Source organism: Andrena cerasifolii, chromosome 2 (assembly GCF_050908995.1).
Source record: "Andrena cerasifolii isolate SP2316 chromosome 2, iyAndCera1_principal, whole genome shotgun sequence".
Taxonomy (NCBI): Eukaryota; Metazoa; Arthropoda; class Insecta; order Hymenoptera; family Andrenidae; genus Andrena; species Andrena cerasifolii.
In genome coordinates this window covers 16712968-16725191 of record NC_135119.1, presented here as the reverse complement: position 1 = coordinate 16725191, position 12224 = coordinate 16712968, and the positions used below count along the sequence as shown (strand labels likewise).

The following is a 12224-nucleotide window of genomic DNA, read 5'->3' as shown; positions in this document are numbered from 1 at the left end:
CTGCGCGATGAATATTCATTCGTATGGAATGACAGTGTCCCAAATAATCGCGCGTAACGGCTACGCGGTAGCCATTTAATCACCGAAAGATGTTTACGAAGCAATCGGACCATAGATTCGGCTCGGATTCGGCGAGCACGGTGCCCCACGAAGATCCCTGGGTCGATCTCTAAACCAACCTGGCCACCGTCGGGTATTTTTGTGTTAGAAGTAGTGCGTTATCGCGTCGCTGTGAAACTTTAACACCGCAGGTGTGAACAATGTATGTGCACGCTCTCAGAAAGTAATCATTTATGCGTGAAAATTGTGTAGGCACACGATGGAAGAAAGGGACGTCTTATTTGCGAACGATGTATACAGGGTGATTCAGAAAAAGAGGTAGAAATTTTGTACAGTTTATAAGACTGTGTAACTTGGAACTATCTAATCCTTACTGGGGTATGCCAAATACTATTTGCATTTGCATTTGTTTACAACGAAGAGATGAAATTTGAATCGAATTGGGAGGAAATAATATAAAGCAGGGCTTGGCAACCCGCGGCCCATGGGCCGCATGCGGCCCGTTCCCCCACTTGCCTACTCTGTTGGGCCGCAGGAGAACGACCCCCACCATACTCTTTTAACTCCTACAGTGTACGCCGTATCTATATATGACCGCACTTGTAGGAGTAAAAGGAAGGGACACGGAGTGGCGGCTAATCTGCTGATGGTGGGGGAACCGGCTGACTGGTAGTGGGGACTGTGCGGCCCGCGGCAGCGAACAAGTTGCTCAACCCTGCTATAAAGCACCTGGTGTAAAGGTAATGCATATCTTACGTAGCTTGGTAAGTATTACTATTAGGATACATATTTGTTAAAATTTTTTACTCGTTTGGAGCCTTTTACTCATTACGATCCCTAAAGTTTTGTAACCTTTCTTTTGAACCACCCTGTATTTGTAATCCGAATTATCAATGTGGTGAATTTGCACCTGGAACGTGCTGCACAGGGCCATGATAGATCGCACGCGCGAAAATCTATCGAGGTTCGTGGAAGCGTTTTTTCTTTTCGCAGTGGTTGATTTAAATTCGCGTGGAGCGAGTGATTTACTTCACTTGAACGTCCGTTCTGATCATTCTACGAGGAAGAAGCAGAAGATTGTCGCGTGTGTAGGAAGAAGGAAAACGAAAGTGTATATAATTGATCTTGTGCTACCTTTGGCAGCCAGGTCAATAAAACGTTTGGTCGTTGACTGTTGATTAGGAGTAATAATTTCGAAATTTGTTATTCATCCGGCTTTCCGTTTCAAGATCGGAGTTCGTACAAACTCTAACTCGATTACCTGTCAATTGAGATATAATGTCATTCTCGTCCCATTTTTAATAAGGAAAAGAAGAATTGTGTCAAACAGAGGTCGTAGCATTTTCAGCCACAAGGGACCGTCCTTAAATTACGTAAGGGTAATTTTAGCAAATTCTTACTCGCCTCCCTCCCCCAATATAAACATATGTAACATTTGATATTCCACCTCCCTCTTTAGGTAATATTTTTTACATTTAATCTTTTCAGTTATTCAAATTCTTTTAAAAGTTTATATAATTCACTTAACTCGGCCTCGGGAAATTTAAGCTGAAACTACTTTTCTGGAGCAATAATGATAGAATTTGTATTTCTTGAAAATTAGGTTAAAAAATATTACGTAAGACGCTACCTGACTCCTGTCCCTCCTCCCCTTATAAGAAAACGTAAGAAATTCAGGAAACTACATCGATCCATAAACATTTGAAGAGTTATTACTATTATTATTATTTATTTCCTCGGGTAAAGACCCGTTAGTATACAATAACAGTTAAAAAGTTAGCTAATAAACAATGTAAAAGAAAAGAAAAGCCAGTACATACATAAACAAACAATAGTTGTTCCACTCCCTTAATCCAGTGCTTACCAAATGAAAACAATATAGGTAGGTACCTACGTATAATATTATTTACTATCCTACAAATTGGCATCAGTTTAAAGCACAAAAAGGATACTGCCGCCGCGATATTAACTCATGAATTTCATTACAGGATTAAACACATTCTACCACGCCCGTAACAAGCACCAGTTTTCTTTTGCTCGTTTCACAAGGATGCTCGACTCACTTCCGCGTTCCTACAATCACCCTGGCGCCAAAAGGAACAAGTTGACCAATTTCAGTTACATTTTTATCTCCACTCGTCGGAGGCATCAACCGGCTGTTGTAATGAAACGCATCGCGTGTAAAGCGTAAGCTGCCCCGTACTTGTCCGAGCGCACTCGCTGCTTCAATACAGCGCGTGTTCCGTTATGTAGAAATGCCGGCGGCGATGCTAATGAGGTAAATTGGAGTCACAAATGAGCGGTAAAAGGTCCGATAACCTCTTCGAGAGGAATCTCTCGTTCGTTTTTATCTCTCCTTTCACCGATCGGAGGAGAATAAGAGGCGCAGGGAGATAAATCTAAGATCCCGTCGCGCCTAAAGTTGCTCCGGGATTCACGGCCGCCTCTACGGTCTTCTACGCGCGATTATTTTTGGTAAACCTCCCAGGGGAATTTATTCCCATCGATAATCACATGTCCGTGGCCCACTCTCGTCTCGGTTCGAATCAACGAAACACGGGAGAACTCGGCGCGGCTACTAATGGGGACCATCAGCGTTGCCATAAACAAGACCCCGTAGATGACGAATCCTTTAATAACTTTGTTTGCCCCGCAAATCAGAATCCCTAACCGATCTATTTTTAAAAGTATCGCGCTAATGTAAATGCTGTGCTCGGCGAGGAGAGATTATAACCGCGAGTTTTCTTGGGAACGGAGAAGAGGAATGGAAAGTACTTATTGTTCCTATAGCTTCGCCAGAAACGGGCGAAACTGTTTTGTATCGCGTGTGCCTGGCTGCGCATAAAAATAACGGGAACCACGCGGAACAATAAATAACATATTTTCCATCGTTAGTCAACGCTGTCTGGTGTTTTATTTACGTACGATTGTGATTGCTCGGTTTCTTGACTTCGTTTCCTACGGAGATACGTTAGGTGACCGCGCTTTAATGGTGGAAAACACCGGTGTGGATAGGGAAGCCAAAGGGCTATGTTTCTTGGAGGCTCTGCTTGGAAAATGTTCTATGATTCTTAACGGTTAATTACGCTTCAAGCAAGGAAATTGAATGATTTCGTCGTTTAGTCAGGATTACTCTAGATCAGCGTTTCCCAACTGGGGTCCCACGAAAAGTTATTTGATTTATTTCGACTTTATAACGTTGAGCTTGTGGGTCCCGCCAAATTCTAGCGAGTTCGGAAGGGATCCGTGGCAAAATATAGTTGGCAGTGGGGGATTCAGGAGCCTTTCTTGGAGGGGGCGAAATATGTCAAACTACCTAAGTACATTTTTGAACCTTCTTTTACAAGATTTAAAATTCGCTTGTAATTTATAGTTTAATATCTCTGTCTGATACTATAACCTAAATAATTAAATTCACATTATTTAATTATACCGAATTGTATACAATGTCATAATATTTTTCTATTTTATTACTCTTGTGGGAGGGCGATCGCCCCTATCGCCCCCCTCTGGATCCGCCCTTGATAGTTGGGAAACGCTGCTCTAGATTTTAGAACAAACATGACGAGACTCTTCAATATCATTTGTTTCTGTTCCCATCGCAACGATGGCAAGTTTCATAAAGATTTGAGATCGACCTACCAGGAAGGTTGAAGTAGCAGACATTCCATCCGCAGATATTACAATTCACACATATATGTAAATCACCTGCTAGTAACAGACCTGTACACATTCAAGACAGTGCGTTACTCTATTTCTATGTGCCATACGAGGAAATAAGACACCCTTGCTAGTAAACATTCCAGCGCACAGATTTCCTAAAAAGCTCCATAGAAACCTGGCCCGATCTAGCTCTTCCGTCGCTCTATAAATACAAATTACTTTGAAATATAATTTTCGACAGTGAGTGAAATTTTTTGTAGGTACTTGTTGCAGGACAAAAGCCTTACGTTTCGTAATAAAATCTGATATTCATAAATTACGAATTAACCCCCATTGGGCCCCCCTAGATCGGGCCCAGCATACAAGAACTCGTCCCGATCTTAGAAGAGATTCACGACACCCTTCCTCCACGTTTCCTCTACGCTACAACTCTACCACCAAGCATAATTTTGATTTATCAAGCCATCACATTCGCGTCCACTCAACCAACTTTACCCATCAACAGTGGTCATCTTGTAGACGTTGTCGAACATGCTCCCCCGCGTCGATCGTACGCTCTCGTCCCTCGCATTGTCTTCTGGTTCAAGGTCGTGGAAGTGCAGGGTTCTCGTGTTCGAGAAGTCTGGCTCCTCGGTGGTCATTGTCTCTCTGGGCCCTAGGAAGTCACCTCCGGTCGCGGGCTTGAAGCGGATTGCCCGCGAGCAACTCGACGCGCAAGCTTTGTTCTAGGCGTCGGGATGGATTCGCCAGGTGTCGTCGCGCCGATAAGACTCGTCCTGAATTACGCTCGCGACTTAACTACGGTGTCGTCCGTTCACGGCGATGCTCCTTTCGCTTCGCACCATGGCGGCCACGCGACCGTTTGGGGACTTTTGTCAGGCGACGAAGAAACGAGACCGAACGATCTTCCATTGTCTCGCGTTACCCTGTGCGACTTCACGTCCAACGAGTTCCCTTTATCGTTGATTCGCGAAACGAGCGAGCATCGCTGGAAACGATCGATACTCCCTGACGCGTGTCTCGCTGAAATCGCCTGGCAATGCATAGGCAGAAAGGCGAGGCGAATTTTTCCGCTACCCGGCGCGCCAGGTCTTTTCTCTTTTTCGACAAAAGAACGATCGGGAGCCTCGACACGTGCACGGGTCGACGACGTTCCTCTCCGTTGAATCACGCCCAGCTTCTCGACTCCGGGGCGAGGCGTTCGATAAATTAATCTAAGGTGGTTGATAAATGACGGTCTAGGGAAATGACTATGTCCGCGTGGCTGCACGCCCGTGTAAAGAGTCGATTAACCGAATAAGCTTTTATACGTAGCTCCGTATTTTTCCCGCGGACCACTGCGCCCGCGAGATACGGCGCAGCGTCACGTTCCGGCGCGTGAAATTGCGCCCGCGTGTAAACGCTGTGGAATTCGCGCCGAGTCACGGAGCTCGGGGACGATTTACGGGCCGTTTCAGGCGGGAAAATGCAAATTCTTTTAAGCATTGGAAACTCGTCCGCGTTATGGCGGCGGGACACTGGGAAAAGATAAACCTTAACGATTTAGCTGCGGGGCGGGCTCGTGAAATATTTAACGAAACCGGGTGTTCGTGCCAGCGGACCGCAATAAGCGTGCATCATGAATTTTTTGGCGTATTACTGGCCCAGGGACTGGAGAAGGAATTATTTTCTACGGCGAAGTCCCTGTCGCGGGAAGGACGAAGGCCAGGGTTGAGTGTCTGTTCAATGATCGTAACGCAAATCGGCTGTCCCGGCCGTAAACGGGCAGATAATGGTCTTTTCTGTCTTTGTGTCAGTATTGCGTAACACAAATAGGGAAATATTGAACAGTTACGGTAAATATACGGGGTGAGTCACCGTGGCGTAACGTTTCAAATTATTCCTTACTTATCGATAGTTAAACAGACGTAAGGAGGAATTTTTTCTGTTTGAATAGGGCGCATCGAGGGCTCGGCATTAATTCTTTATATGTTTTATTGTTTTTAGAGGGGAGTCCTATTTAAGACGATAGGAATAAAGTGATACTTGGGATTTTTTTTCTAAGAAAGTGTTAAGCGGATCTTTTCCAAACTTTCAGGGTATTTTAGTTCACATTCAAACAATAAAAATTATTTTTTTCGTTACAAAGTGTTCGGTAGAAATGGAGATGTATGAACACGTTCGTAGGGTCTCGTGCGTCAGAATTGTAAATTTGCGATTATGTTGGTGGCTATAATTTTTTCCTGAAATAAAAAATCAAGGATTTTTTTTATTTCTAGTATAATTACATTGTCGATGAACCTAACAAACGAAAAAAAAAAGTTAAAAGTTGGCAAATTGGTGGGAAAAAGTTACGATTCTGCCTTAAGATATTTCGTACTATTTATGGAAAAACAGTTGTTCAATTTAATTTATTTATCAAAGTTTTAGGTCTATCGACGATGTAATTATACGAGAAATAAGAAAATCCTTGGTTCTTTATTTCAGGGAAGAATTGGGGCCTCCAACATAATCGCAAAGCAACTCCGGCGCGCGAGTCCCAAGTGTTCATATATATCCATTTCTAGCGAACACTTTGTAACGAAAAAATTCAGTTTTATTGTTTGGATGTGAACTAAAATAACCTGAAAGTTTGGAAAAGATCCGCTTAACAGTTTCTTAGAAAAAAATTCACAAGAATCATCTTGTTCCTAGCGTCCTAAATAGAGCTGCCCCCTTAAGAGTTTAAGGTCGTTTTGAGTTTTCTTAATGGGACTAGGCGAAAAGTAGATTTTTTCCGAAAGTACTATCTTTTCTGAATAAAATGCCGCTTGGTTTATAGTAAAATTCGCAAAATTGTTGATTTGGCAGCTAAAAACGTCAAGCGGCAACCTGTAGCGTCGCCTTTGCCCAGAAACTTTAAACGCGTTTTTCTTGAATATTCTTTTCTCTTCATTTTTTTCTGATTGCAAACGAATTGAGATGCAGATCGACTTGGAAAAAATTACAGGATGTGTAAAACATGTGCCATTTCGGGGCAAACCTCTTATAGGGTCCGTAAAAATTCGAGATTTTCATAAAAAAATCCGGTAACTTCTTAATTTTTTTTATGAAAATCTCGAATTTTTCGACTGCCTAGTCCCCATAATGGGCACAAAGATGCGGAGGGGGATTCAATGACTTCATATTCACGTTAAGACTATAGAGTACTGAGGTGGGAGATGCCCTAATTATTTGGAGCAACTTAAATTTCTGGAAAATCAAAAAGTTTGAGAAGTGGATTTAGTTCCACGAGAAATGTGGTCGAGTCAAACTATGTAGAGTCTTTAAACGCCACTTTTACGCAGCCACTACTATTTTATTTACAATTTAACTTTGGTAAATCGCACGACTCCATAGCGAGTTCAACGTGCGAATACCTCTTACACTGTGTATACATGTACGCACACGTCACTTGTTCCGTTAAAGATAACGTAGGTGAACTTGTTTGCACACCCAAATCCTTTGTTTAATACTTCCCCTCACGTTAAGTCGCGTTCCCAACAGCAAAACACATTTGAAACGCCTAAAAAAACAATGCTTTTCCAAAGTTTTTTGGAAAAATGCACGCGTGAGTGTACCACCTTGCAATAACATTTCTTTACTATTTTAAACATCTTTATTTCATTCATTACGTAGAAAAGAAATTGTCGCTGATTAGAACAAACTTGAAAGCTGTTCAAACACCCACTTAGTCTTATTGTAATTCAAAGTTTCTACATGCTTTACATTTTCAAGTTACAAACTTCTTAACGAATTCAATTCTGAGGCAAAATTTACAAATGTAATGCATTTCGTATAATTTCACAATGAAACTGGAGCAGTTAAGAAGAAGACGTGCTTAGCTCTGCATGTACAATGAGTCAGTTGAAGACGAAACGTAGACAACTGCAGCACCATTGTCTTTTTATCAGAATGATATGACTATACACATAATTTAGTAGCAACTACATGGATCACTGTTACGTAGAATAAGATTTTCCCGGAAACGGTTATACTTAGAGCGCACTCTTAAATGCATAGGTACGTATCAAGTTACTTCGGCATGAAGGTGTACTGTTTCGTGGTTTGTTACGTTTGCATGGCTCGAGAACAGTATATTTATCCACACACATGCAGTGGCTCTCACTTAAAATGGAACTTAAAAGTGTTTCGTAATAAGTGATATAATTATAACGATAGTGAAAATGAGGAATTCAATTTTTTCACATCAGATTTCGTTTTCGAGAATATCAATTTTGAAAAAACGTAGAGTATGCGTGCACTTGATAAAAAAAATTACAGAAGATAATTGTGAATACGGTATGACTGTTGGATGAAATGAATTCTTGTGCAGAAATGAACAAAAAAAAAAGTTTTGTTTTCGAGGAAATCAATTCTAAAAAAATGTAGAGTATGCGTGCACTTGATAAAAAAAATTACAGAAGATAATTGTGAATACGGTATGACTGTTGGGTGAAATGAATCCTTGTGCAGAAATAAATAAAAAAAAAGTTTTGTTTTCGAGGAAATCAATTCTAAAAAAACATAGAGTATGCGTGCACTTGATAAAAAAAATTACAGAAAATAATTGTGAATACGGTATGACTGTTGGATGAAATGAATCCTTGTGCAGAAATAAATAAAAAAAAAGTTTTGTTTTCGAGGAAATCAATTCTAAAAAAACATAGAATATGCGTGCGCTTGATAAAAAAATTTACAGAAGATAGTAGTGAATGCGGTATAAGTGTTGGATGAAATGAATCCTTGTGCGAAAATAAATATAAAAAAAAGGTTTTGTTTTCGAGGAAGTCAATTCTGAAAACATGTGAAGCACCCACAAATTCTACCTCCTACATCAGAAATTGAATTTCAAATATCTCCACATTGAGTATAAACGTATTTTACTTATATAAACTGCATCTTATAAGGCCTTATACGTAAGCAACAGTGGTAGATAATTTCCAGAGCGATGGCAAGTACGCGCGGCCGCCATGTACGATTTTAAAACACGCGCTACTACGCATCTTAATTATTTCGATGTCAAATTCAATTCGATTCTGTATGCGGATAGTACATAGAATGAATTTATTCCTGACCTTCACGACTTTAAATATTCCGGTTGTGTCTCTAAGCCTACCGTGATTATCAAGGTTCGATAAGGTTTAAGCCCGCCTAACGCATTCGAAAGTCATTTAAATTTCCGCAGTTTCGTTTCTTCGGTCAGTAAAACATTAGAGGGCTACTCAGAACTGTTTAACTTACACGATATCGCTGATATTGCAATCCAATTAATCCAGCAGCCAGTCTCCCTCGCACATAACCATAATTATTAAATATCAGAAGAAACTGAATTACTTTTTACAGACTATGGATGGACGATAACATCTTCACCTTTCAAACAGTGGCACCACAATGCAGAGAACTGAAAGGATTACCGACATGCAACTATGTTCCTCCTACTGACACCTGGTGTGCCTGTTTCAAATTACTTCCGTTAGGACAAGCATGCTCGTTCGTTAATAGTAAACATTGAAGAATAGGCAGCGGTTTTCCAGCAAGCGTTGTAGTAAATTAAATATAAACATGGCGAATCCGAATTTGACGGATATGACAGAGGAGGACGCAGCTGACCTGCAGTTTCCCAAAGGTACGTTCCTTTCGGCTACGTAGAAACAGACAGGAGCCACTGACTTTGAGTAACCTCAATCTCGTGACGTTTGTCAACGGTTCTTCGGTAAGAATTCGCGTTTAATCCGTACCTGATCAACGCAATAACGAAGTATGGTAACATAAAGCGTCTGCTTCCTTTGTCCAAATTATCGTTGTTTATTATGGAAATTTGAGAGAAGTACGTTTCGCATTATTTTCGCATGAATTCGCAACGAAGACGTAACGTGTTAGGAACCATATTTGATTCTGCGGCATGGCCTAAAGTAACGATTTTCCTCTTTCAGACTGCTCATCGAGTAGAATGGAAATGCTCGATCACGATATAGAGCTCGACGTGTCAGTCGTGAATGATGAAATCATTACTTCAGACCCAACATGCCGCGTATGCAAATCTGCTTTGACGGAGCCGTACATTCGTTGCGCCGTGTGTAGTAACACAGAGCTGTGCCCCTGTTGTTTCTCCAGCGGGTCGGAAATCGGTGATCACAGAAACGATCACGACTATATTATCATAAAGAACGAGTTCCCTTTGATCAATGGCAGTGGGTGGACGGCGAAGCAAGAATTAGAGTTTCTCGATGTCTTGCAGGAGTGCGGCTTCGGTAATTGGGTAGATATGGGGAAGAGAATGCAAGGGAAGTCAGCGGAGGAATGTAAAAATCATTATCTCCAATATTACATAGACGATCAAGCTTTACCGGGTTTACCGAGGATCAAAGAAACTAGAGCGAGTTTATTTAGCTGCGAGCCTGTCCCCTACTTGTATAAATTACAAGACTTGGAAGAGCCTCCGCGGTTCACGTCCAATACTCTGAATTGCAAGCTTCTAGCTGGGTACAATCCAGCCCGATCAGATTTCGAAGTGAATTTCGACAATCACGCGGAGTTATTAATTTCTGACTTGAACTACGACGAGTTCGACTCGAGCGACGATAAGGTTGGGTTAGGGAAGGCCTTGCAGATAGCTATAGTGCAAGCGTACAACAACAGATTGAAAGAACGCATGAGAAGGCGGAAAATCATACGCGACCATGGTTTGATAGCGTTTAGGAGAACTATATCTTGGATACAAAGATACGAATGCACGATCACTAGGACCCTTGCGGAGAGGCTTTTAATTTTCATGCAATTAATGGGGGGTGTCGAGTTCGACTATTTTATGGAAGGTCTGCATAGGACAGGAGAACTTAAGAACTATCTTAATAAACTCTCCGAGTTCCGCAGTAACGGTCTAAAGCACTTCCACAGCGTGATAATGTTCCAAAAGTTAAGTAAACTGAGGCAAGAAAATGAGAGGGAGAGGAAACAATATTTGAATAATCCTGAATATAGTTGGAAATCTATATTGCCTGGTTGCAATATTAATTCCACTAGTTCTGTGTCGAATGCAATCTCGCAACGGAAATCGGCGCCGCCACTTACAATTAAAGGCCTTCCAGGATATGAGAAGCTCACCCCGGCTGAAAAGGAGCTTTGTTCAGTAACGCGTATAGTACCCACGAATTATCTCGATTTCAAACAACTTTTGATAGGGGAGAACAAAAAGAACGGTTGCCTCAGGTTGGCGCAAGCTAGAGTCCTGCTCAAGATCGACGTAAATAAAACACGCAAAATATACGACTTCCTTTCGGAGAAAGGCTACATAAACAAACCGGCTCAATGACACCCATTTCGTTAACACAGTAGAAGCATTAAAACTGTTAATAAACACTTTATATTTTGCGAACACTGCCAGAATTGTGATATTACGTACTAAGATTTACATCTAAGCTTAGCGAATTAAGGAAAATCGACTGAAAATAGTATCTAATATGGTTACATAGAATGGTGTAAAAATAGCGTGATAAGTAATCAAATTATGCACATTTTAATACATAAATGAAATTTGTGTATATACACAATATGTCGCTTCCGCTTTGTACAATTTTTAAAGATATAATAAAACGTATTTTATGATAAACCATGGAAACAAAATACATTTCGAAGTCTTTAACGAATAACGTCTGAAGGAAAAAATCTTGCGACGATTTTGGGGAAATAATAAAATACTCTTAATCGAAGTTTGATACGGGTCGATTAAGAAATCCTCCATGTTTGTATATAATTTGTCTGCTTAGAGTTTGAGAACGCAGAGACATTGTTAATCTCAGAAGTGTCGATGCTGTTGGAGCACAGAAAGGCGCAAAACGAGTCCGCCGAAGAGGAGCAAGAGTTTTCCGAGGTATTCATGAAGAGTTTAACGTACACGAATCGATTCCGCCGGTTCAAAAACAAGGAGACCATCGCGGCAGTCAGGAAGTAAGCATGCATCGTATTTAAAAAGCATTGCCAACAAACGAAGCCACGGTTATAAACATTTCTCTGTTGCAGTTTACTTATGCAGAAGAAGTTGCACAAATTCGAGCTGGCTTCGCTCGCGAATCTCTGTCCTGAAACGCCAGAAGAAGCGAAAGCGTTGATCCCTAGTTTAGAGGGACGTCTGGAGGACGAAGAACTTAGAACAATATTGGACGATATACAAACCAAACGATCTTTACAATATTGAATAAAAATATTCATATTCGGTCCTGTGTATTCCACTGTGATCATTCTATAACGCACATCACAATAAAATTCTGCCTTCTTGCACTTATCGCGCGAGTGCTAGTGAAACTCGTCTCTGTTAGCCGAGGGTGAATGAAGATCCGAAATTTCGTAAGAAAATTCAACAGCCAGGTAGAAATTAGAGAACTTTCTTCCTCCGCTTGAAGTTGAAAAGAACAGCGGTCTGTTAAATAGTTTTGGCGTTTGACGACGGGCCGAAGGGAGCACTCGGGAGAAAACGGCCACTCTTCCTAGCGACAACCGCGCAT

General features: G+C 41.3%; 2 protein-coding genes across 3 annotated transcripts in view; one reads left to right on the top strand and one right to left on the bottom strand.

The window, feature by feature from the left end:
* The window catches only part of Nep2 (M13 family metallopeptidase neprilysin 2), a 56373-nt gene extending 47287 nt beyond the window's left edge, over window positions 1–9086 (bottom strand). Inside the window, exon 1 of the mRNA XM_076806803.1 lies at window positions 8965–9086. The gene's annotated coding sequence lies outside the window, so the exon portion shown is untranslated. The remainder of the gene's footprint in view (window positions 1–8964) is intronic.
* Window positions 9087–9094: 8 nt separating this feature from the next.
* Window positions 9095–11938, top strand: Ada2a (Transcriptional adapter 2A). Of its 2 annotated transcripts, XM_076806818.1 has the most exons (3): window positions 9183–9349; window positions 11490–11670; window positions 11743–11938. In XM_076806818.1, exons 1-3 carry the CDS (start codon window positions 9286–9288, stop codon window positions 11915–11917), a joined length of 420 nt encoding a protein of 139 aa, XP_076662933.1. In that variant the 5' UTR covers window positions 9183–9285; the 3' UTR covers window positions 11918–11938. The 2 variants fall into 2 exon arrangements, with proteins under 2 accessions (XP_076662932.1, XP_076662933.1); XM_076806817.1 differs by lacking the exons at window positions 11490–11670; window positions 11743–11938 and adding an exon at window positions 9657–11477 and having other exon boundaries at window positions 9095–9349.
* Window positions 11939–12224: the final 286 nt, after the last annotated feature.

Excerpts from the sequence above, each read along its gene's own strand:
- Ada2a (XM_076806817.1), top strand. The coding sequence starts at position 9,286 with ATGGCGAATCCGAATTTGACGGATATGACAGAGGAGGACGCAGCTGAC. Across the intron at positions 9,350-9,656 it reads TGACCTGCAGTTTCCCAAAG|ACTGCTCATCGAGTAGAATG; the intron begins GTACGTTCCTTT and ends TTCCTCTTTCAG.